Genomic DNA, 26,151 nt, shown 5'->3' with positions numbered 1-26,151 from the left:
ATGACAAAAGAGCGGTTCTTGTTTCCTGGGGTTCTGGTACTCCTTCGCTCGCATCTGTGTTTCATTGTCTCATTTCTTTCCAAAGCTTCTTGCTTTAGATGGATCCAAAGGAGTTTAGTCTTCTTAACATGAGAACACTCTACTGAGTGCTGGTCGTAAGGCTTGGTGATGCACTACAGTCAACTAAATTACCATTTCCAATGATTAGTCCCAATTGGGTTCACATCAAAGATCCTTAGTGCTTCAACTACAGGTCTGAAAACGTTTTTAAACCTTTTTTTTTTTGCAACTAGGCTCACGTATGCAAGTTCATGTCTACAAGCTCACATGTCTAAGTTCACACCTTTAGAATTGTGTCTATAGGTTCACATATAAAGGCTCATGTATTCAAGTTCACACCTATAGACTCATATCTCTAGGCTCATGTGTCTAAGCTCATGTGTCTAGACTCATGTCGCAAGCTCAAGTTTCCAAGCTAACACCTCCAAGCTCACGTCTTTTTTATATGAACTAGGCTCACAGACATTTCTTTTATAAAATAAGCCTCTACCTAGGGCAAATAATTCTAGTATGACACGAATGGTGTGCACGTATTGGGTATACTTTAATTCGCCCATAATTACGAAGAATAAGAATTTCTTTGAAATTTGTAGATGATTCAGATCATATGACAAAAACGATATCTAATGACATGAGTAGGTATGTTTATATGAGTCTTTAAGATAGTAATAATTGGACGGTACAACTTAGATATACCCACATCTAGATTGATATTTCCAAGCTCACATTTGCACACGCTCATGTGTCCAGACTCATGTCTCCATAAGATGGCAAAGTGCCTTACAGTAGATCGGACAACTAAAACCATGTTAACCTACAAAGTGGTTAACACCACCATGCCATCTAAATAAAATCCCCATGTGTGTATATATCATCTCTTGAATGCATCTTTTATATAGTCATTGAATACATTGGCAAAATGCTTTGGTGCGCTAACCTAAGTATGAAAACATTGGCATGCATTATAGCTAGCTTTAGGTAGTATCAAGCTCCAATTCCCTTCCCAATAAAAATTGCTACATTTTTTCTTTAAGTGAAAGTAAGTTTTAATAAATGAGTACAATGATGCCCTGAATGAACTAAAAATTCATCCTCAACACTCTTTTGTAAGGTCCCTCACAGTTCATGTTAAAGGAAGGGCTCCGATCCACTTTTTCTTATCTCTTTTTCTATTTGGATTGCCTTTAAAGTTGTGATATCTAGGAAGATCAATCTGCTTGCCAAAGGTTGAGCTTAGGATTTTATAGGTTCTCTTCTTTCATCCATTGAATAGATCAGGCCATTTTTTGAGACCTCATACTATCATAAGTGGGTCTTCCTAATCTCTTACACACACCTTTCGACAATGAAAGGTGGATCAAAGGCAACATCTATGTGCCAAAACTTTACTAATAAGAGCCCGCAACATTTTTTTTAAATTAATTAGTTATCGTCAATGTGATGACACGTGTCCGAATTTGCAATTTCAGTGTCATGTTCAGAAGGCTGGCATGAGTTTTCTTTGCTCTCCGTTTAGTGCGCAATCTGATTGCTGCTGCACGTGCTGCTCCTGTTTCGTTGCCGAGGTGATGGTGCTGGATCCTGCTGCGTGATCCTCGCCTACTTGTCATCACCTGCTGCTGTGGATGCTACGAAGGGCATGCATGTCTTGCGCTTTTTTCGTGTGGTCGCCATCCTGTGTGGACCGTTTCGTCTACGGCCCTTCTTTAGAGTTCTGTGCGCATAACGCTGTCTGTGTTTTCCATTCTGATTTGTGAATGTTCTCGATATATCTGATATGCAAGGGCCTCTGTGCAATATTTGTATACGACAAGTTATGGAGCCGTCTCGGTTAACATTACTTTCTATATTGTGCTGTCTTCGTAGATGCCTATTTAACTGCAATAGGTCTTGTGATTTATATCGTGTTTTTGATTGCTCTGCTCTTTTTTAGATTTCTGACAAAGACGGTAATCTTGAGCGTCATCTACTTGTTTGTAGTTGTTTTGGTCCTCTTCTCCTATGGCCCCCAGGAGGAAAGCTATGAATGATATCACAAATATCATCTGAGTGGATCGCTGTGGTTCCTCCTTGCCTGATGTTCATGTCAATCCTTCTACTTGTAATATCAGAGGATCCAAACGAAGTTCACAACAGCCTTCGACATCCACTGTCCCAAGAGCAGAAGCAGATCCGTTGCCCAGGCACGTTCTGACTCCTCCGGAAGGTCCCTCTGTCCTTCGAAATTCTTCACTCTAGTGTGAAGAAAAGAGCTTGATCATCTGGTATTCTCTTAGTTGTTTAATCATCCACTTGCTGCAGTTGCACATTTTGCATGAGACGATTTATTTGGTTTTGCGCACGGTGCTTCCCGATCGAATGCTACTTTGAGTTCTTTTTGTCATGCCGGACAGGCAGCATGCAAAGATTCTGCTGTAGAAACAATTTAAAAACATTTGTGGTTTTTAAATTCCTTCTTTGAACATAGTAATGTTCTGTGTGCATATTTGGATCTACAGGATATTAAAATGCTTTTTGGGTTGCAGGATCTGCGGGTGACAATACAAAAGGGAAGAAGCCCATGACAAATGAAGAAACTCTGAAATATTACCCGTCAACATCTCAAAAACTGGTTTGAGCATGAGGAGACCACGGTTTGCTGCCATGTGGAAAGTGATGAAGCTTCCACACCTCACCCACTGCCTGCTTGGATATTGAAGAAATTTTCTTCTCGAATGTGCCTACAGGTAGATATTTTAATCCGATGCATGCACGACCTCTCTCGCAACACGAAGATGATGACAGTGAAAATGATGATGAAGAGGATGTGAATGATAGCCATGTCAAAGAGCTGGGCACTCAAGGCAATCCGATTGTCATTGATTGACGATGGAGGAGAGCACTCACAACAAAACTATAGCAAATCGTATGTCTATATTGGAAGGAACATAAAAATTCAAAAAAATCAATAATCGATGGTGATGAGTTTGTGTCTCTTTCACCAGAAGTATGTAAGTACGTCGGTCTCAAAGAGGAAAATGCTTGCTTCCTGTAGATTCCTCTTAAGAGAAAGGCGCTTGCTTCCTGTAGATTGCTGTTGGCTTCATGTATTACCTCAGTGGTTTTTGAGATTGGTGATTTCCTCGTGTGTTGCTGTTTGATCTTCATGATTTCACTAAATCTGACTTCTAAGATTGTAAGTGAAATAACCACCCTCAACATTTTCTTTGCTTTTTTAATTAATATGACACAAAAGTAGCATCTCCAACGTTGCTGAAACCAACCTTCGCAAGACACCTTTATAAGTAACCATACCTTTTCTAAGGTTCCTAACCTTGCAAAACCAAAGGTTTACTCCGAAATAAGCACCATCAAAAAAATATTTAATAGCTAGGTGTGAATAAGCACCTATTATAGTATTGTGGAAGTAACAAGTCACTTGATTCTCAATGCATGCCACGTCTTCTCAAAATTTTAGACGTAAATGTTGTGTGTATTAAAAAATAATACAAGCTAGAGGAGTGCTTAAAAGGCGGCCTCCTATTCATCAATTGTGTGAATACATACAGTTATTATAAAGGCCCCCAAGGCCCCCTCCCCTTATCAGGGCCCTGCTACAGTTATATTATCAAGGTCTGCTACCTCCATCACACCATGGGCGGGCGGTCTTGACCTATCCACGCCACCGCCCATGTATGTGGCTAGTTTTTGTGTGAGGTAACTAACTATGGTACAAGTTATGTATTATACTAAACATATGCTGCTGTTAGTTTTTGTATGCGGTACAAGTACACACTGTACATTTTTAAAAAAAATTCACATATGTCGTTGGGATCCCAGCCAACCCAAGAGTTCTGCTGCTGCCGAATCCATGGCGGCCTTCTTGGTCTTCTTTGGATCTCCCGTACATTCTACTCGTCCCACATTCGGCAGATGTAAGATGACATCATATGTGTACCTGCAATACGATTTCAACCATCTCAGAAAAGGATGTCAGCACAATAATTATAGTTGACTTTGGCCTCACTGTACAGACGATGCTTGCCATTTGTCATGGGGCGGGCCGTCTTCGAGGGAGCAAATGAATGATGGATCCTTCCATCTATTTCTTGCGCAAGCTTCATAAAGGTCTGCTCTTGCTTGGCCTTGATAGTACTCTGATGTGCTTTGAGATTGTGTGCCTGCAGCATCCACCACAACACACTTCAATAAGCTGTACACCCTACGCGCTAGCAGTCGTAGTGTCCTACTGAATTTCTCACCATCATGTTTTACCTTGGGACAAGGTTGGCGACAGATGACCTGAGAAGGCAGAACCTGGGCCCCTGTTACTGGTTTCAAATGCGTTACTGCATGAAAACATCTGGGTACACGGTGACTTGTCTTTCTTTGGCTCATGCTTATTATCACCCTCCATTCTATCTGGGTTGTTGAATGCATCTCCCAAAGACATAGATGGATGATGAAATACATCAGGATGCAATTCTCTTGGTCTCGGAAGATTGCGCGTAGAGGGTCTCTTTGATGCTGCCTGCATTAACATGTCAAATATACCTGCATTCTGTCTTTGATCTGCTGGGTCAACCTTGTTACTACTTGAATCTCCGGAGCTTGTAAGATGAGTGTAAAGCAGTTTTTCTGTTATGTTGGCCTCTGTTAAACATGACCCGGTCCCAAAGTGCAAGTTTGTATCCTTTTCATTTCCAAGTTCACTAGTTTCTCTTTCCTGTAGAACCAAATCCTCAAGGGACATTTTTGATTGTTGTGAAACTCTCGAGTGGTCCCGAAAATACCTTTCTGCTACAGACTGAACCTTGGATTCAGTATTAGGTATGCCAAGTGACAAGGCAGAGGGTGTACTTTTTTGTCCACCCTTGATTTCACTGCGCACTACTTCTGTTCCACCATCTTCATATCCTTCGTTGTTTTTGTCCCGATAATTTGAAATTCCTGCATCTCTCTTGTGCTCATGCTTGCTGTGTGTGCTGATGCCCACAGGATGTGCCAACACATTTGAGGAGTTCAAATTAGCCAATGGATGTGGCATGCTAGGATTCGGGTTCCAAAATGCATCTCTTGTTTTAGACTCCTTTGGTAGTTCCTTCACTACCATGGTGTCTGTATCCCTCTTTTTTTCAATGCCTATAGTTTCCCTCTTGCATGGGTGAACATAGCCCAAAGCCTGCAAACAGGGCAAACAAGATTTGAAACTTTAAATTTCCTTACAAGATATCCATGGTTTAGGGAAAATGTGTTAATTGTAGGATTTGATTACCTTTAATTTGGCCAAAGCATCAAGAGCAGCTTGTCTCTTGGCAGACTTCTTATCTTTAGCTGTCGCAGCTCCTAAGACAACTCCATTATTTGCATGGATTTCAACTGTGAACTGGCATCGTGTGCAACCGTCGTGTGACAGATCTTTTGTGCATGAGAAGTGATTTTTTTGGCATAGTTCTTGTAGCTCACGCACAGGATGAAGTTGTGAGTTTCTACGCGAAATCACAGGTTGCAAAATTGGCTCAAAAACTTTCCAAACCAGGTCCAAATCAAATCCTCCATCGACAAATACAGCCCCAGCCAATGACTCAAGAAGATCACCAAGCACCTGAGCACCGTACATTATGAGTTCGATCTTAGATTACCTATGGCCTGTTTTGTCTTAATCATTTATGGCTTCAATATTGCTGTGTTACCTAGCATATTTATAGATCATATTATGGGAATTAATCACAACCAAAATCATGCGCAATGACACCTTTGTGGATTTAAGGATGTCATGCTCACACCTTACTCTTGGACATTTGGGTCTGAAGAGTATGAGCCTTCTAAAGATGATACACTTGAATTAGGATTTTAAACGAAATCTCTTCACCATCAAAACAGTCTTCATAAATAATGACCACGAGTTTCAAAACCTTGAGTTTCTAAAATCAAGAAACACATCCATTCTAAAATCATTTGCAGATGCAACTACCTGCGTATACAACCGTGGACTGAAAACAAAGATAAGGTTAGCAAATGGAGAGAGGGGAGGGGGGGGTGTGTGGAGGCGAATGAGGAAACAAAGATAAGGTTGATGAAATAGAGAGAAGGGGGTGGGAGAGAATGATGCATTGGAAGGTACTAAGAAGTGAGGAGTTACAAGAGTCTTATAAGCGTCTGTTTTATCTGAGATTCTAATACAAGGCCAACACAATGTTTAACTATATCAGAAAGTCATCCATCCAAAATGTGTAAGCTTTTAATTGATAGGCCCAAAGTGAGTGGATTTGGGGATGCACATGGTAGATTAAATGAACGGTTGTGATGGGGTTGGCAGTGCTCCAGAATTGTTTGTTGAATTTGGAATTTGGTGGCATGTGAGCTTGAGCCACACATGTTGTTAGGGTCACAACATGTGTGGCTCATTGAAATCTGGGGGGTTCCCAGCGCAGTCCACTCCCTGGTGGAGGAGGAGGGCTCTCGCCCTGTCTGGGTGAGGGGGGTATCAACGTTGTACTCCTTTGACTATAGCCAAGTTCTCATAGAAGCACCAGGAGACAGTTACCCCATCTCCCGCTCAGCTTTTTCATGGTAATCAACCTCTTCTTTATCGTACATGAGATCTCCAACACCATTCTTGAGCGGTTATCACGATTTTGAAATTTTATGATGTCCATGCACCAAAATCCCCTAGCACTGTATGGAGTATAACTGTGAGAATAAAACCTGACAGCAAAGATGCCGCTTGGAAGTCCTCCCGATTGAGATTCGCGAACGACCATGTAAGCTCCCCGAACCCTGCCTGCGCCCCTGTGCCTCTGTCGCCCCTTCCTTCCTCCGCCTCCCATCTATCCTTTTCCGCCTTTGTGCTTGTGTCTCCCCTTCCTTCCTCCGCCTCCCATCTGTCCTCTGCTGTTCGCCCCTGCCTCTGCCTGCCATCACTCCTCCGCCTCATCCCTCTGCGCAGCGCCCATCTCCTCCGCCTCCCATCTTTCCTCGTCCGTTGGTCGCCCTTGCCTCTTCCTCCGCCGCCTCATCCCTCTGCGCAGCTCTTCCCTTCGCATGTGTGTCCAGCTCCCCTCCCCTTGCTTCGTCGCCGCTTCCTCCCTCCCTCCCTTTCTTTCGCCTTCTTGCCTGCCTCTTGCCCTTGGTCCGGATTGCTCCTCATCCGGGTTCAAGTCGGCCTTCTTCTTCGATTAGCATCATGGCTAATCATTCTCCCTCGGCCGGGTGAACCATTGTTTTTTCCGAAGCCGAGCTCGCGGTCCTCTTCGCCGAAATCGAGAAAGACTCCAAAACGACCCTCATTGCCAGAATCTTTGGATCTCACCCTTCCCATCTCCAGGCTCGGGATTGGGTCTTGGCGGCTCTGCCTTCCGACCTCGCTTCACAGTTTCGAGATGTCAGGTTGCTTGGAAGAGGTTTCTTCCAGGTGGATTTTGATTCCGAGGACGCAGCCTCAGAGGTTTTGAAGGGCAGCCCTTTGCCATTGGGCCCGAGGAAGATTTTTTTTCTTCCCTACTCCAGCTATTTTGACCCTGTTGAGGAAGACCAGAACCGTTTCCCGATTACTCTCAGATTCCCAGATCTTCCTCGTGCATATTGGCCTATGCTAGAGGCCATCGGGTCTGCCTTTGGGCTGGTTCTTCAAGTGCCCCCCCTCTATGCTTTGCCGACATCTTCTGCCCAAGTGGTCACTACCTCGGCGGATGCTGTCCCCAGGGTCATGGTTCTTGCCCGTGACTCTGAGCTTTTTGAGGACTATGTTTTGCTTCCGGGCCCTAGTGGTCTTTTGAAGCAACGTATGGAGATTGTAGGTAAACCCGATCAGTGCCGGGTTTGTCACCAACAGGGTCACTTTGCTCGAGATTGCCCTCGGGCTCAAGATCGCAGGAGGCCTCGCAAGCGTGCTTCTCATGCGCCACCTCCCTTGGATCCTTCCCGTCCTACAGTCCGCCAGGTGTGGCGAGCTGTCTCTCACGCCCGCCCCCCTGGTGTGATTGATGGGAAGACCTCCTCGGATCTTGTACCTCAGATAGATGATGTTTATGGGCAGAGGGATGTATCAGCTCATGCTTCTTTGCAGGGAGATGATATATCAGATCAGGATGATTTTGTTGAGTCCTCTCTACTTGGAGGGGGCGATATGCAGGATGCTCAGCGCAGGGGGGATCATGTATTGCAGGATTTTCAGCATGATGCCATTGCCCTGGATGCCCTGCAGGGTGCACAGGCTTCTCGTACATATGCAGGTACTGTGCAGGGCCCCGGACAAGGGCATGTCAGTGGACTTTGCCCCGTGGATTATCCCGTCCTCCAGCATTATGAGAGACGTCCTCAGGCTGCCCATCGTCTTCTTAGATCGGGGTCCCAACCCTCTTCTCTTCCATGAGAATCGTCTCATGGAATGTAGGGCTTCCCACCCGTGGTAGGAAGCGCCTTCTGAAGGACCAGCTTCACCCTGTTGTTACAGGAGGGTCTATGGATATACTTTTGTTGCTGTTGCAGGAACACAAATTGGATAGATCTCAATGTGGCAAAACTGGTAAGATACTTTCTGGCCACACCTTCTGGTTCTCGGCTGTTGGGAATAGAGGGCGTGTTTGCATTTCAGTGGCAGCATCTGTTATGCCTCATGTTATTGGGCACGGTGTTATCATCCCTGCTAAAGCGCAGTGGATCTTGATCATGCATGAGGGTCAGAAATTGGGAATCTTGAATATCTATGCACCTAACGTGAGAGGTGAAAGGGTGGCCTTTTGGGACACCATTACAAATGTCATTCCCTAGGTTGATCATTGGATAGTGGGAGGAGACTTCAATATGGTTGAGCAACCTTCTGACAAGAAGGGTGGACGCGAAGGGGGTTTACACCCTTTGGAGCGAGTCTCATGGGAGAGGTTCACGCTATCTTTCTTTGGCAGGGATTGCTGGACTGAGGATGACTTCCAGAGAAGGCCGAATTCCTTATCTTTCTCTTGGCATAAGCGCAGGAGCGGGGATGGGAGCATCTTTGCACGTCTGGACAGATTTCATGTGGATGATTGGTCCCTGGACAGAGGAGGCACCATTGCTATTATGCCTGGCACCACCAAATCCAATAATTGCCCCATCGTTTTGTGTCTCAGGGAGCCTGGGGCTCGCTCGGCCTCTCCCCGTGTCCGTATACGTATCCGTAACTCTCTTCATCTAGATGCTGACATCTCCCTTGAGATCAGAGAGATATGGAGATCTTGTGATGGTCCCGATCCTCGTCATAATATTGCGCTGGCTCTTGAGAGGACCAGCCATCATTATCATAGCACTGCCTTGTCCAAGAAGGAGGAGGCTCTAGACAAGGAGAGAGCTTAGGCGTAGGATCGCTGCTCTTCAGAGGGAACATGAAAAGCATCCACATGCGTCTTGGATTATAGACCTCTTGACCATAGTTAGAGCAGAGCTACAGTTAGCCATGGACAGGAGGGCTGAGTTCGTGTTTCATGCGAACGAGGCTGTTTGGACTTAGATGGGTGGCAAATGCAACAAAGTTTTTTTCATCACACAGACCTTCCCATAGCAGGGATTCTGTGAGGTATTTGCAGGATTCACAGGGTGAGGTTCAGATTGAGCCTGACAAGGTAAGGGGTATTGCTTCAGATTTTTATCCGTCTTTGTTGACTGTAGAGGTGCCCTCTCCTCCGAGAAATGTGGCATGGCAGAAAGTTTGGGAGTGCATGCCCAAGCTCATTACAGATGCTATGTGTTCTTCCCTAGATGCCCCTTTCTCGAAGGATGAATTCCTTCACGCACTACATGCTCTTTCCAGTGGTTCATGCCCAGAGGATGATGGTCTTTTTCCCGCCTTCTTTATTCTTTTTTGGGATCATATTGGAGATGCTATCACTGTTGCCCTTCACGAAATGTGGCTGTCAGGTGTGATGCTGCCATACCTCACGGAGGGACTATTTCACCTTATCCCCAAGAGTGGCGACAAGATTGACATTAAACAATGGAGGCCCATCACTCTCCTTGGATCTGCATATAAGATCTTAGCTAAAGCCTTGAGTATAAGGTTGCAGTCGATTCTCCAAAGGACTATCCATGATACATAGAACGGGTTCCTCCAAGGAAGGAGTATATTTGATAACATCTTTTCTTTCTAGGAAGCTGTCGAGTGGGCAAAGTCTAGTCAGCAGCCTCTTGCCATTCTTTTGCTTGATTTTGAAAAAGCTTATGACAGAGTGGATTGGGATTTTTTGGAGGGCACTATGGCACATATGGGGTTCTCCCAAAACTGGATCAGAGGGGTGTCCTGCTGCCTATACAGGGAGGCTAATAGCACTGTTTTAGCTTGTGGGGGGTGTTGCGAGCGTTTTCATATTTCTTGTTCGGTGAGACAAGGCTGTCCCCTCGCCCCTTTATTGTACCTCATTGTAGTTGAGGCTATGAGCAGGTTTCTTCGGGCTGTCCCTGGTGTTGTGGGTCTCAGGCTGCCTTTATGCACAGAGGAAGAGTTTTTGCACTTTGAGTTAGCAGATGATACGGCATTGTTCCTTGAGGCTTCACATGCTTGTTTATGTTCTTTCCGGACAGCCTTGGAGGCCTTTTGTTTGGCAACACGAGCTACTATCAATTGGCATAAATCAGTTGGTTTTTGGATCAGTGATTCTCCTCTTGCAGATTGGGGTACAGATGTTGGTTTTACTTGGATTGAGAGAGGATGCTCTGCCATGTACCTTGGTTGTCAGGTGGGCGTTGACATCTCCCCTACACAATAGTTTGCTCCAGTGCTCTTAAGCATTAAAAGCAAACTTCATCACTGGAGTAGAAGGAAGCTCGACTTGGCCTCTAGAGCTTTGGTGGTTAACCAAGTTTTGCTAGCCACGACTTGGTTTATTGCTTTGTGTTGGATTTTTCATAAGGGCTGCATTGGCCAGCTTCGTCGCCTTATTCGGAACTTTCTTTGGTCAGGGCTTGATGGAAATGCACACACCAGGGCCAGAGTTGCTCGGGAAAGCATTATCAGGCCTAAGCAGGAAGGGGGGTTGAATATCATTGATCCCGAGGTGCAATGTAAGGCTTTGCTCTGTAAGCTTGTTGTTAGGAGCTTTCTTCCAGGCACTGAGCCGTGGAAGGACTTTCTCATGCAGCAGATCACGAAGTGTGTCCCTGTTCGCGGAGGTGATTGGACTCTCAGCTCACGCTTTATTTTTCAAATGCAGTTCACTGCTGCCCTTCGTCCCCCCTTGTTAGGTCCCTCCTACGGGCCTGGGACTACCTAAGGAGTTTTTTGGTACACATCCCCCCGCGTTTAGCGTAGGAAGCTAACCGGCAGGCCATTCTATGCAATGATTTGATCTTAGATGTGCATGGTAGGCCTCTTGGGGTAGCTATGCATATTCTCTGGGCTGGCTGGGAGACCCTATGCCCCACAATGTTGGATTGGAAGAGGTTTCAGAGCCTTATCGAGGTGCAGAGATTGGATGTCATGCAGCATTTGAGAGGTTCTAGCCGGAGGATTGCACAGATTGATGCAGCCATTCCCAACCACTGGATTATTGGATCTTTTTTGGAAGGTCGTCATCATTCTTGGTTTGAGGTTTTCTCTGGGACAGGTGTTCCTCTTCAGCTTATGGGTATCTCCTTGCCTAGGGAGGATGAGGTACCGGTCTTTTTTTCTGTAAAGGATGGATGGCAGCTAGAGAGATGTGATGTGCAGGACCTTATTGAGGGCCCCCAGATTCGTCCAGTCAGAGTTGTTGGCAGGTTAGGGAAGCACGTCTTTGTTGCCCCCCCCCCCAAGGGATGATCACAGAGAATGTTAGTCTTTGGTTGTACGGTGGCTGCCCTATTAGACATTTGCATAGGGACCCCGGTGAGTGGGAGTGGAAGGATGCTTGTAACCCTTTGAAAAGCATGCCTTTTTTCAGTTATACGGTGCGGAATGCCAGACATCTTATCTTGCGACACATTCAGAGCGTCCCTACTCTTAGACCCCATTGGGAGTCTTACGGCATTTCGATTGACATTCAGAGGGTATTTTGGAGGAGATTGTGGCATTCTTATAGGAACGCCACAGATTTCCTCCTTTATCTGGGTTCCCTTCATGGTGGTCTGGCCACCAATCAGTGGAGGTCTGTTACCGGTGCTTGCCCAACATGCCCTAGATGTGCAAGAGTTTCAGAGTCAGTTTACCATTGTTTATGGGAATGCAAGGAAGCACAGAGGGTTTTGTCATGGCCCTGTGAAAATGGAGCAGGACAAGTGTGGGCATGGTGGTTGCAGAGTCAGAATATTTTATGATTCACATGGGGGGTGCCCGGACAGTGTTTAAGATGTGTGGACATCCCTAGGTGTGAAGGGGGGAACTAGAAACATTAATTTTTAATGTTTATTGGAGTTTGCCCCTAGGCCTTAGTGGCCCTAGGAACTTATTAAGTTGGGGCCCTAGGGATTAAATTGGGGAGGAGTTTTCTCTCTCTTCCCTCTCTCTCTTCCCTTTTTGGGAATCGTGTAGTAAAAGGGGAGCTTTCCCTCATGCGCTTGTGAACTAGCGTGGAAAAGCTCAAGGAGGAGGAGGCGACTGCTGAAGACCAGTTTTGTTGCTGTTTTTCTGAGTGAAACCTGCCGTACAGCACTGTACGGCCAGAACTGGGCAGACTCTCTCTCTCTCTTTCTTCTCTGCTGCTGGCTGCGCACAGACTACTGCTGGAAACTCTGCGCACAGGCCAGTACAGGCTGTACCAGCAAGTACACAGGTCGTACAGCCCTGTACGACAGCCGTACAGTGTACGGACAGGGCTGACGCATGCTTTTCTGAATTCTGCTGGTGCAGGCGGTGCTTTTCTGAGTGCTGGACAGACCTGTGTATGCTGATTCAGGCTGGTACAGAAGTGGACAGCAGGCTGTTTATGCAAGTACAACGCCTGGCACGCATCCCGAGGTGGTACAGACGGGTGCTGTGCTGATTTTCAGATCTGTACTTTCAAGGACAGCATAGGAGTGAGCATCAGGAGGAGGATACAGGCAAGAGCAAGCACACGTGTGAAGCAGGATTGTGGATTCAAGTGCCTGCAGGCACAGATTGGTGCTGTTGTTTCCTCCAGTGTTGTTTCACGAGCTGAACTTGGTAAGCCTTGACTCTGTTCATCTATCTCTCTTTCTATTGCTTGATGTCTGCTACAGGTATGTACTATCTGGCTCCTTGTGAGAGGAGGAGTATGGCAGATTGACAAGGGATTAAGACAGGGATTGAACAGCACATGTATGTTTGAGCTGAGAAGATGTATCAAGCTCTTGAGTTATGCCAGATGTATGCCCATGGCTGGCCTGCTTTGTGATCTTGGCTGATCAGAGGGAGGCACAGTGTGTTGCTTGAGGACACAGATCTGTGTGCATAGATCCTCTGTGCTGAGAAGGAATTGTGGGCAGTCAGATTGGACTTACAGGTGTAAACTCTTGGCTGGTCTTTGTGTTGTACTCAGCCATACATATTATTTTAATTGAATAAAGAAATACCGCAAGGGGCGCCAAGCTTTGGGGCCAACAGGTGTCGCTGTATTTTCAGATTTGGGCACTCTAGCCCCAATCTGTGTTTGGTTTCTCATCTAGACTACAAGTGGACGGGTGGTTGCTCCTACCGCACTCTGGTTTTCCATCAGAGGCCGGTTTCAAGGTTCCGTCCCCGGGACCAATCATCAACTTTCTGAAGGGGGTGAGCTCGTGGTTGCTTTGGAGAAAGCCATCGCTGAAAATTCAGCAATCATGTCTGATACAGAGGAAGAGTACTTCTATCAAGAAGAAGAAGAGCAAGAGACTTCTCCTGAAAGAGATGTATCTGAGGATATTTTTGCAGGAGAACAGGCTGCAGATGTTGAGCCTTATGAGGATGTAACACAGCCAGAAAATGTGCATGGTAAAGAGGATGATGATGCTCGGTTCAAAGATCGCTTGGCTAGTGTTATGGATACTTTTATGCAGCTCACACAGAGTGAGAGATTTGCTGAATTTTTGAGATCTCGCTCAGAGCCCCGCACAGAGCCCCAGAAAAAGAAGAAGAAGGTTCGTTCGAAGAATCTTTCTCAAGGTCATAGTGGTACCACTCCACAGGATCCATCTCCTGCCCAGTTTCCGAACATGCAGCATGCTTTTGGTGCTAACCCACAGAGTTCCTTCTATGGACAGCCACCTATTCCTCAGCAGAACATGCATCCAGGGTACTTTGGTGGTGGTTCGGTGTTCCAATCCATGACTGGGGGTTATCCTCAGGGAGGCATGGGTATGTATGGGCCTTTTGGAGCCAATTTTCAGCCTGGCATGCAAGGGAATATGTATGGTGGTATGCAGTCCGGTATGCAAGGAAATGTGTTTGGAAGCATGCAACCTGGGATGCAAGGCAATATGTTTGGTGGCATGCAGCCAGGTATGCAGCATGGAATGTTTGGAAACATGGCTGGGATGTATGGTATGCCTGGTGTTGGAATGGGAAATGTTGACCCAATGATGGGTATGAATGTTGGGGGCAGCAATCTTACGAAACCACTTCCATATGATAATCTAACGCCTATGGGCAAGGCGAAGGATTACAAGGAAGGGGGAGCTGCAGTGAAGTTTGACACTTTCAGTGGGGCCAAGGATAAATTGAAGGCACTTACCTTTTTACAGCAGTTTGATGCTGCTTTTTCTGGTGGGAATTACACAGAGTCCTCAAAGGTGAGGAAAGCTGCCACTTTTCTCAAGGGCAATGCTTTGCAGTGGTGGTCTACTCTTCTTTTGCAGGGCATAGCACCCACTACATGGGTCCAATTCAAACAGGTTTTCTCTTCCGTTTGGCTCACATCTACATTCGAGGTGGATGTTATGACAGCATGGCACAAGCTGGATGCTTCAAAATGTGATAGTTTGGAGGATTATAACAAGAAGTTTTGGGAAGCTCTACTCCCAGTGACTTCTTATCGTGCCGTGCCATTATCTGAGCAGGTTGAGAAGTATTGTTGTGGGCTGCCCAAGGAGGTACGAGATTACTGTATAAAGACAAGAGTAACGAACATGTCACAGATGATTGAAAATGCTATGACAGCTAATGCGTTACTCACAGGTGGTTCATCTGGGTTTAAAGGCAGTAAGAAATTGGGCAAGAAAGCTGAAAAATTTAGGCATGCTTCTCGTGATGCTAAAGGGTCTTCAGAGACAAAGTATAAGAAGTTGCCAATGCCCAAAAGGACTTCTGAGGAAAGACAGGCTTTGAGAGATGCTCAAAAGTGTTTTTACTGTACTGAAGAGGGGCATATGTCATTCAATTGTCCCAAGAGAACGTCCAAGAAGGACCCTGACAATAAAGGAGAGCCCAAGCCAAAGAAACCAAAGCCCTCTGCAGGCTTAGTTCCTGATCTTGTGGGTGAGCAGCTAAGTGGTGAAGCTACAGAGTTGTGCAGGGCATGGGGCAAAGTGAGAGATCAGAATGCTTTGATCTTCTTTGACACAGGTACTAGAGCCAACTTCATTTCACCAGATTTGGCTGGCCGATTGGGGATTCGCGCAGAGGAGATGGGGCCGTTACATGAGGCTAATATGGCTTGTCCAGGGTATGCAGAACCCGTTACTCCTATTATTGGGAAGCTTCGGCTTCATTTGCAGGGTTATGTGGACAGCGAAGAGTTCTTCATCATGCCTTTGGATGGCTGTGATGTTTTGTTGGGGATGCCATGGTGCCACAGGGTACATGCGGTGGTGGATACTTACAATAGGAAAATCACTCTGACTCATAGAGGGAAAGAGCATGTATTGGATGTAAAACTCAAAGGGGAATCTGTTCCTATTGTATCCGCTTCGGCGATTTCATCAGTAATGAAAAAGCATCTTTCCGCGTACTTGATTTATGTAAAGGATGCACAGGATGATGAGTCTAAGTCTAATTTGTCAATGTTAGATAAGGACAGGGCTGATTTCTTAAGTGGGTTTCAAGACTGCTTTTCCGAGTCATTGCCAGGAGAATTACCTCCTGAGAGGCCAGAAGATCATGCCATAGATCTGATTCCTGGTAGTACTCCACCGAATAGACCGCCGTATCGTGTTAGTGCAGCCCAACAGGAAGAGATTATGAGTCAGGTGCAGGAGCTATTGAATAAGGGGTTGATTCAGCCTAGCTCATCACCCTTTTGCTCACCTGTGCTCTTAGTGCAGAAGAAGGATGGTTCTTGGCGCATGTGTATTGATTACAGGGCGCTGAATAAGAATACCATCAAGAATCGATTCCCCATACCGAGGATCGATGACATCTTGGACCGCTTACAGGGCTCCACAGTTTTTAGTCGTATTGACTTGAAAAGCGGGTATCATCAGATACGCATTAGACCCGAGGATGTGCATAAGACAGCATTCCGAACCACGTTTGGGTTGTATGAGTTCTTGGTTATGCCCTTTGGTTTAACAAATGCGCCTGCCACATTTAACAGAATGATGGACAGGATTTTCAGGCCTCATAGAGAGTTTGTGGGCACATTCTTTGATGATATGATTGTGCATTCACGAACTGAGGAAGAGCATAGAAGGCATTTGGCCCTTGTGTTTGCAGAACTCAGAAACCATAGGTTGGTGGTTAATGGCAAGAAGAGTGAGTTCTTTTTGCAGGATATACATTTCTTGGGGCATATTGTGTCTGGTCATGGAGTCCGTATGGATCCAGCAAAGGTGGAAGCAATACTTAATTGGCCAGCTTTGAGGACCGTGCATGATGTACGCAGCTTTTTAGGATTGTGTTCCTATTACAGGCGTTACATACGGCACTTTGCTGAAATTGCTTCACCTCTTCATGCTTTGACGAAGAAAGCAACTCCGTTTAGATGGGCTGATCGGGAAATTACAGCATTCAAAAAGCTCAAAGAAAAGCTTACTTCGGACCCAGTATTGGTGTTACCGGACCTCCGAAAGGCTTTTGTTGTCCAGTGTGATGCTTGTGGAAGTAGCATTGGTGCAGTTCTCATGCAAGAGGAACATGTGATAGCCTATGAGAGTAGAGTTTTGCAAGATGCTGAGAAGCATTTACAGGTGTATGAGAAAGAGATGTTGGCTGTAATTCACGCTCTTTCTACATGGAAACACTACTTGCTTGGGGCTGATTTCACTGTGCAGACAGATCATCAGACCTTGCGATATTTCCTCACGCAGACTAAGCTTTCAGAGAAGCATATGCGTTGGGCAAACTTTTTGTCAATGTTTCACTTCCAGATTGTGCATGTGGAAGGCAAAAAGAATGTAGTGGCAGATGCTTTGTCACGCAAGCCACAGGTCTCTGCAGTTTCACTTGCTTATCATCATGAGCTTGATGAAATGAAAGAGCAGTATGCCCATGATGAGGACTTTGAAAGGTTGTATGATCAGATGTCTGAGGGTCAGCGGCATGAGCATTACACTCTCAGAGATGGGTTTTTATTGATGCATGGCAGACTGTGTGTTACCAGGCCATTGCGACTCAAGGTTATGATTGAAAGTCATGCTTCACCGTATGCAGGTCATAGAGGTATTGACGCCACGGTCAAAGCAGTGGAGACTTTCTTTTATTGGCCAACCTTGAGAAGAGATGTTGATGCCTTTGTGAGGCAATGCATCGTATGTCAAAAGGTAAAGTTTGACCGTCAGAAGACACCAGGGTTATTACAGCCTTTACCTATTCCGGATAGACCTTGGGAGAGCATTGCCATGGATTTTGTATTTGATCTTCCACGGACACAAACGGGAAATGATGGCATCTGGACTATCATATGCAGGTTCAGTAAGCAGGCTCATTTCATTCCCGTGCGGAAGACAATTAAAGTGGATCATATGGTGAAGTTGTTCATGGCGAACATCTTCAAGTATCATGGCTTGCCTACGTCTATCATTAGTGACCGTGATCCACGGATGACGAGTTTGTTTTGGAGAGGGTTGTTTGACAACATGGGTACAACTCTCAAGTTTTCATCGTCATTTCATCCACAGACAGATGGTCAATCAGAAGAGGCTAACTCTACAGTGTTGGATCTTCTCAAGTGTTATGTGTCAGAGCACAAGCAACAATGGGAAAAGTATCTTCCTCTAGTGGAGTTTGCATATAACAACACTGTACATAGCTCGACAGGCAAGGCGCCTTTTGAGATTGTAGAAGGAGGGAAGAAGGTACCACCCATTTTGCATACAAAGGATAAGATCTTTGAGGCTGATCAGTATGTGGAGAGCTTGGATGAAGCTTATCGGAGAGTTAAGTTGGCCCTCCACAAAACTCAGCAGAAGCAAAAGAAAGCCGCAGACCGTCACAGACGTGATTTACAGTTTGCATTGGGTGATTGGGTTCTTTTGCGCTTTGAAAAGGCTAGACTCAAGAAGATGAAGGGTAAAGAGCGCTTATTCCCTAAGTTGAGTATGCGATATTATGGGCCTTTTCAGGTTTTGGAAAAGATTGGTGAGGTAACCTATCGTTTGAAGTTACCAGATCACTGGAGGATTCACAATGCTTTTCACGTGAGTCTCCTTAGACCTTTCCGTGGGGATGTGCCTGAGGATGTATCAGATGAGGCTCAGCCGGAAGTTGAGGAACTTGATGAGGTTCTGATTCCAGAGCAGATACTGGCACATAAAGAAAGGAAGGTACGAGGTAAAGTTTCCCGTCGCTATCTTGTGAAGTTCAAGAACTATTCACCGATGGATGCGAAGTGGATGGAGGAAGGTGACTTAACAGATTCACCTCAGGTTTTGCAGCTTTATCTCGATGCCTTTGAGTTAGAGCCGACTCTTATTGTGGCTCATTCAGGTTCAGCAGAGCATAGGTCTGGAGCATTACCTGATGCTCAAGAGGGGGGTAGCACCTCCACTCCCTTGATACAGACAGGCTCAGATGACATCTAGAGGTCGCTTGGTGCAGATTTTCTCTCACCCGAAGGTACTGAGGCTGACAGTACATCTGTTTATGGGACTTCTATGATATATGTGTACTAGTCACATGGAGATTTTTGTGGATATGTATGGTTCACAGTGGTATACAACTTGGACTATTACTATGCCATTGGTTTGCAGTGAATGATGATACATGTGTATGGCTCAGAGAGATTGGGACGCTGATCTTGCCATATTGTATATTTCACTTTGGATATTTTGATGCATCACCAGAATGCAATCGAGGACGCTTGCCATCTTTCAAGAGGGGGGTATGTCATGGCCCTGTGAAAATGGAGCAGGACAAGTGTGGGCATGGTGGTTGCAGAGTCAGAATATTTTATGATTCACATGGGGGGTGCCCGGACAGTGTTTAAGATGTGTGGACATCCCTAGGTGTGAAGGGGGGAACTAGAAACATTAATTTTTAATGTTTATTGGAGTTTGCCCCTAGGCCTTAGTGGCCCTAGGAACTTATTAAGTTGGGGCCCTAGGGATTAAATTGGGGAGGAGTTTTCTCTCTCTTCCCTCTCTCTCTTCCCTTTTTGGGAATCGTGTAGTAAAAGGGGAGCTTTCCCTCATGCGCTTGTGAACTAGCGTGGAAAAGCTCAAGGAGGAGGAGGCGACTGCTGAAGACCAGTTTTGTTGCTGTTTTTCTGAGTGAAACCTGCCGTACAGCACTGTACGGCCAGAACTGGGCAGACTCTCTCTCTCTCTTTCTTCTCTGCTGCTGGCTGCGCACAGACTACTGCTGGAAACTCTGCGCACAGGCCAGTACAGGCTGTACCAGCAAGTACACAGGTCGTACAGCCCTGTACGACAGCCGTACAGTGTACGGACAGGGCTGACGCATGCTTTTCTGAATTCTGCTGGTGCAGGCGGCGCTTTTCTGAGTGCTGGACAGACCTGTGTATGCTGATTCAGGCTGGTACAGAAGTGGACAGCAGGCTGTTTATGCAAGTACAACGCCTGGCACGCATCCCGAGGTGGTACAGACGGGTGCTGTGCTGATTTTCAGATCTGTACTTTCAAGGACAGCATAGGAGTGAGCATCAGGAGGAGGATACAGGCAAGAGCAAGCACACGTGTGAAGCAGGATTGTGGATTCAAGTGCCTGCAGGCACAGATTGGTGCTGTTGTTTCCTCCAGTGTTGTTTCACGAGCTGAACTTGGTAAGCCTTGACTCTGTTCATCTATCTCTCTTTCTATTGCTTGATGTCTGCTACAGGTATGTACTATCTGGCTCCTTGTGAGAGGAGGAGTATGGCAGATTGACAAGGGATTAAGACAGGGATTGAACAGCACATGTATGTTTGAGCTGAGAAGATGTATCAAGCTCTTGAGTTATGCCAGATGTATGCCCATGGCTGGCCTGCTTTGTGATCTTGGCTGATCAGAGGGAGGCACAGTGTGTTGCTTGAGGACACAGATCTGTGTGCATAGATCCTCTGTGCTGAGAAGGAATTGTGGGCAGTCAGATTGGACTTACAGGTGTAAACTCTTGGCTGGTCTTTGTGTTGTACTCAGCCATACATATTATTTTAATTGAATAAAGAAATACCGCAAGGGGCGCCAAGCTTTGGGGCCAACAGGTGTCGCTGTGTTTTCAGATTTGGGCACTCTAGCCCCAATCTGTGTTTGGTTTCTCATCTAGACTACAAGTGGACGGGTGGTTGCTCCTACCGCACTCTGGTTTTCCATCAGAGGCCGGTTTCAGGTTTGGTCTGCGATTGCACACCTCTTTGGTAGGATTAAGAGGGATGCTATCATTTCTTTTGGTTCTATCATTTGGTTGATACAGTCTGGGCCTCAGCTGAGGTTCGAGGGGACTGACAAGAGCTTGGCCATTATGGTTAGGCAAGGAGTTACTCGGCAATGTTGTCTTCAGGATTTGCCACTTTCACACTTTGTCCCTCTCGCACAGAGGTTAGACAGTTCTTGGGAGATTATTGCTAGCATCTCAGCCTGGAATATCTGGAAGGCTAGATGCACTGAGGCCATTGAGGGTACTCCCGTTCTTGTTTCTCAGTTCTTTGCAAGATTTGAAGTGATATTATTCACACCATTATGGCTACCTAGGCCAGAATCTAGGGATCTTCCAGGGCTGCGGAGAGGAAGCGCGCCCAATTTATGAGAGAGTGGGACATTGGTATCTTTTTCACATCCTCTCATTCGGGACCCTATTGGCACCACAGGGCTCCTGATTGGTTGAGATCTCCACCTTGCTTGGTGTGAAATCTCCATTTTGTAAAATTTTTCATACTTAATAGAAGTCTCCTTTCTATGAAAATAAAATAAAATCCCCTAGCACTTAGTGGATTTTTTGTGAAGCTCCTTTCCGCCTCCTTTCAAGACTAATTTGCGACTAATCTCTTTTGAGCATTGAACATTCTTCAACTCCCACTATTCCAATCACCTCCCTCTGTCGACCAGGAGCGCCACCAACAGCCCCCTTGGTGTGCAATACCCTTATCCACCTCCCCTCCAGCAGTCCATTGGCAGTCCCCACTCATATTTCCTAGAGTCATCTCGCCTGAGCTCTGGCCCGGCACCACTAGTTCTTTCCCCACTCAAGCAGAGCGACTCACAAGACTAGGAATGGGGGGGGACTTATCGTCGACATGGATCGATACAAACATTCTCCAGGGCTGGCGAAATCCCCCACCCCCCCCCCCCAAAAAAAAAAAGAAAAAAGAAAAAAGAAAAACCCGCGCGTGTGTGGGTGGTGACCTTCTCCCGGCACGAAATTCCTCTGTCAATATTTGACATCAGAGATGGTTGCCTCTCCTATTTTCGTTTGTGATTAACAAACATGGCCACCTGTAGCACACGAGGGTCCCTTCCGACGAGGAGGCGACCCCAAATAGCGAGCAAGAATAATTGGCTCTCATGGCCAAAAAATGGCATTTCGATCCTGACCTTCTCAAAGTCAAACTACCTCTCGTCGCGCTTGTGATTTTGGGAGAATTGCCCCCTAGCCCAACTTCAGTAGGATCCAAGCGAGTAGCATTGGAGCGACCCCACAGCCTTGCCACAACACCGAGGGCTTTCCTTCTTTAAGTACTTTGCCCGGCTAGGTCAGCCCAAGGGAGGGGACACCCGCAGCAACGCATCACTAGACGACCCACAGAATTTTCCCCCCCTCTTCCTTCTTTAAGAGGCTTTAGGACATTTTTTGGTTGAGGATGATCATACTCTTCTTTCCGCTGGCCTCCCCTTAGGAGTCACTTGCTTTCGAATCAATGCTATCATCGCCATCGTGGTCTCAGTGGCACCCTAGCCCCCCAAGACACACAGATCAGCGGTGGGAGCTCATCAGCAGCATATTAGCCTGGCAGGTACGGTGCACTGAAGCCATCGAGGACACAATCACCCTGCTAGGCAGAGACCATCTTTTCTGTATGGATGGACCTCGGTCCTCATCCACACCCTCTGAGAAGGATCGAAGCGCCTGATGGGTGATTCTGAGGGTATGCTGCAAAGGAAGTTCCGAATGAGCCAACGAAGCTGACCAATGCATCCCTTATGAAAAACCCAACACAACGTGACAAACCAAGCAGTCCGCTGAAACCGGCCTTCAGTAACTTGACGGGCAGTGAACACACTTAATCACACTTTAATCACTTTACGAACTGGAATAATAAATTTGGAAGAAGAAGAAAATAATTAAGTGGAGCTAGAGTGCCCCCGCACAAAAGACCAATTGGCCCCAAAGCGTGGCGCCCCCGCAGGTATTTATTTATAACTCAAAGTCCCCGTAGCTCTTGTACAATTCCCGAGAAGATTACAAGAGCCTTGGCCCCCTATTTATACAAGTTTGGGGGAAAACCTATGCTTTTTCCCAAAAAAACTATTACAAAGGCTTTTTTCCAAAAACTATTCAATAGCTTTTCTCCCTTCTTTTATTTTTATTAAAAAATACATGGCGAATAGCTTTTTGAAAATCACACGTTGCTTTGATTTGCACGATTTTGGGGCTGCCCGGCACTTCGCTTTTTTTTTTTTTTGGTGCGCTTTTGCTCCCCGTCATTCTCTTCTGCGTTTTTTGGGGTTTGCAGCTGTTTTGTGCACCGGCTCAACTAATCGCCATTTTGTGCGCCTGCTGGACTGCTCGCCTCTGCCATGCCAGCCACCTGTGCCCATCAGCTGCCTCTGCAGTCAGCCGCCAGTGCCACGTGGCAGCGCCACGTCACCTGGACGGGCTGCACTGGCTGCTGACTGGCTATTGTTGTGTAGGGCTTCTACTTGGCTGCCCCCTTGCTGCACTGGCTGCAACCTCTTCACACGATTATGTGCTGCAGGGCTTGCTACACGGTTGCCTCCCTTGGCCACCTCTATGCTGCCCCACAGGTTGCCTTGAGTGTCCAACAAAAGAGAAGAAGTCTCAGCTGCTGCACCTGCAACATGGTAAGAGAAAGACCAAAAACATACATGCACATGTACATACATATGAGCATGCACACACATGTACTCACACACCAAACATGTATCTGTACCCACACACGTGTACCATTTTACATATGCATATACAGAGCAAAACATGATTAATGAATGTTAAACATGCTTAAAACATAATTACAATGCTTAAGAAAACGAGGTAAAATACTCAGTCCTGTAACATACCCCCCTCTTAAAACAAAGCAATCATCCTCAATTGTTCATTCAAAGGATTTGCCAACTGAAACATAACATCTTAATACCAGCATCCAACTTGTGAATAGTCATGTCCCCCTGGATGCTTTACCTGCTCTGCTCATGGCCATCCCACAGGACCCACGATCAGCAGTACATCATGAACATGAGTAAACACTGATGCATATCAAACGAAAGTCTAGAATAGGCGTCCCCATTCTCTGAAGATATTCGTATATCCATGAATCAAACCATGTGACTAGTACACATATATCATAGAAATCCCATAGATATACTGTCAGGTTAGTATCTCAGGTGTGCTGATAAGAACACCAAGCGACTTCCAGATCTCATCCAAATGAACTCTATGACAAAGGAGCGGAGTCAACCCCCTCTTGAGTAACAGGTAGTACTCCAGAATCCATAGCTGAACCTGTTGAAGCACTTTCTAAGGTAGGCTCCAAACCAAAAGCCTCGAGGTAAAGTTGTAGTATCCTTGGTGAATCTGCCAAGTCACCCTCCTCCATCCACTTCGAATCCATAGGTGAATAGTTCACAAACTTCACCAGATATCGACGTGAAACTTTCCCTCTGACTTTTCTTTCTTTATGTGCCAAAATCTGTTCCGGTTGAAGAATCTCATCAAGTTCTTCCACCTCTGGTTGCGGCTCATCAACCTGCTCTGTAGACACCACACCTCTGAAAGGTCTAAGAAGACTCACATGGAATGCATTATGAATCTTCCAATGATCCGGTAACTGAAGACGATAGGAAACATCACTTATCTTCTCAATCACTTGAAAAAGCCCATAGTACCGCATACTCAATTTAGGATATAAGCTCTGTTTACCCTTGATTTTCTTGAGTCTAGCCTTCCCAAATCTCAAAAGCACCCAATCACCCAAATCAAAAACTAATGATACAGTGAAGGTTTGTTGCTTTTCTCTGTTTCTCTTGAGTCCTTTGAAGAGCCACTTAAACCTTTTTGTAAGCCTCATCCATATTCTCCACAAAACGATCTGCCTCAAAGATCTTATCTTTTGTATGGAGGATCGGAGGTACTTTCTTTCCGCCTTCCACAATCTCGAAAGGTGCCTTACCTGTCGAAGTGTGAATGGTATTGTTGTAAGCAAACTCCACCAAAGAGAGATACTTTTCCCACTGTTCCTTATGATCCGAAACATAACACTTCAGAAGATCCAATACAACTGAGTTGACGATTTTCGATTGCCCATCTGTTTGTGGATGGAAAGACGGAAGTCTTCATGTTCTTGAACAATGTCCTCCAAAATAAACTCGTCATTCGAGGATCTTGGTCACTGACAATAGATATTCCTCAAAAATATCCTCACCACTTACTCTGCATTAATCTTCTTCCTGACTGGAATGAAATGAGCCTGCTTGCTGAAACGATCTATGATAGTCCAGATGCCATCATTCCCACTCTCTGTCCTAGTAGGAAGATCAAAGATAAAATCCATAGCAATACTCTCCCACGGTCTATCTGGAATAGGCAAAGGATGAAGTAACCCAGATGTCTTTTGACGGTCATACTTCACCTTCTGACAAATGATACAATCACGAACAAAAGCATCAACATCCCTTGCGCATAGTAGGCCAATCAAAGAATGCCTCTAAAGCCTTCACTGTAGCCTCAATATCACGATGGCCTGCATAAGGCAGAGCATGGCATTTTGTCAAAACCTTCTGTCTCAACTGAGATGTGACACACAATTTGTCATGCATTATAAAAAATCCTTCCTTGAGAGAATAATGATCAACTCACTCTCCTTCGTTCAAACGATCAAAAATCTGCTCAAAATCTGAGTCATGAGCATACTGTTCGCGCATATCATCAAGTTCATGATGAAAGATAATGGAGACGGCGGCCGCATGTGGTTTCCTAGACAAGGCATCCGCTACCACATTCTTTTTGCCATCCACATGAACAATCTGAAAGTGAAACATGGACAACAAGTTTGCCCATCTCATATGCTTCTCTGAGAACTTCGTTTGAGTAAGGAAGTATCGAAGAGTCTGATGATCACTCTGAACAATGAAATCAACCCCAAGAAGGTAATGCTTCCAAGTAGAAAGAGCATGAATAATCGCAAGAAGCTCCTTCTCATACACTTGTAAATTCCTTTCTGCTGGTGACAAAGCTCTACTCTCATAAGCAATAACATGTCCTTCCTGCATAAGAACAGCTCCAATGCTATTCCCGCATGCATCACACTGTACCACAAAAGGTTTATGAAGATCCGGTAAAACCAAAACTGGACCAGTGGTTAGCTTTTCCTTAAGCTTGTTGAAAACTTCCACTTCCTTTACTGTCCATCGGAATTTTACATCCTTCTTGGTCAAGTGATGTAAAGGTGAAGCAATTTCTGCACAAAATCGGATAAACCTTCTGTAATATGAACAAAGTCCTAAGAAACTTCTCACATCATGAATAGTCTACAAATCCGGCCAATTCTTTATCGCTTCAACTTTTGCTAGATCCATCCTGACGCCATCCTTAGACACTATGTGCCCAAGAAAGTGAATCTCCTGCATGAAGAATTCACTCTTCTTTCCATTGACAACCAATCTATGCTTTCTGAGTTCCTCAAA

At 45.7% G+C, this 26,151-nt stretch overlaps 1 protein-coding gene and 1 long non-coding RNA gene across 3 annotated transcripts in view; one reads left to right on the top strand and one right to left on the bottom strand.

The window, feature by feature from the left end:
- The first annotated feature begins 1,380 nt into the window (after positions 1 to 1,380).
- On the top strand, positions 1,381 to 3,303 carry LOC147633618 (uncharacterized). Its single transcript, XR_015267150.1, has 2 exons — positions 1,381 to 2,324; positions 2,586 to 3,303. It is a non-coding gene; the product is annotated as an uncharacterized LOC147633618 (long non-coding RNA).
- Positions 3,304 to 3,511: 208 nt separating this feature from the next.
- LOC147633617 (endoribonuclease Dicer homolog 4-like) overlaps positions 3,512 to 26,151 on the bottom strand; it is a 156,892-nt gene continuing 134,252 nt past the window's right edge. For both annotated transcript variants that reach the window (XM_086806748.1, XM_086806749.1), the window contains 4 exons: positions 5,315 to 5,644; positions 4,315 to 5,221; positions 4,085 to 4,220; positions 3,512 to 3,997 (listed from right to left, as the gene is read on the bottom strand). In XM_086806748.1, the coding sequence (XP_086662874.1) occupies positions 3,856 to 3,997; positions 4,085 to 4,220; positions 4,315 to 5,221; positions 5,315 to 5,644 (1,515 nt within the window). In that variant the 3' untranslated portion in view covers positions 3,512 to 3,855. The remainder of the gene's footprint in view (positions 3,998 to 4,084; positions 4,221 to 4,314; positions 5,222 to 5,314; positions 5,645 to 26,151) is intronic.

The sequence above is a fragment of the Cibotium barometz genome, chromosome 12 (assembly GCF_041138505.1).
Source record: "Cibotium barometz isolate CiBa-2024 chromosome 12, ASM4113850v1, whole genome shotgun sequence".
Taxonomy (NCBI): Eukaryota; Viridiplantae; Streptophyta; class Polypodiopsida; order Cyatheales; family Cibotiaceae; genus Cibotium; species Cibotium barometz.
Note: the sequence above shows the minus strand (reverse complement) of the source record. Positions and strands in the feature narration are given on the sequence as shown.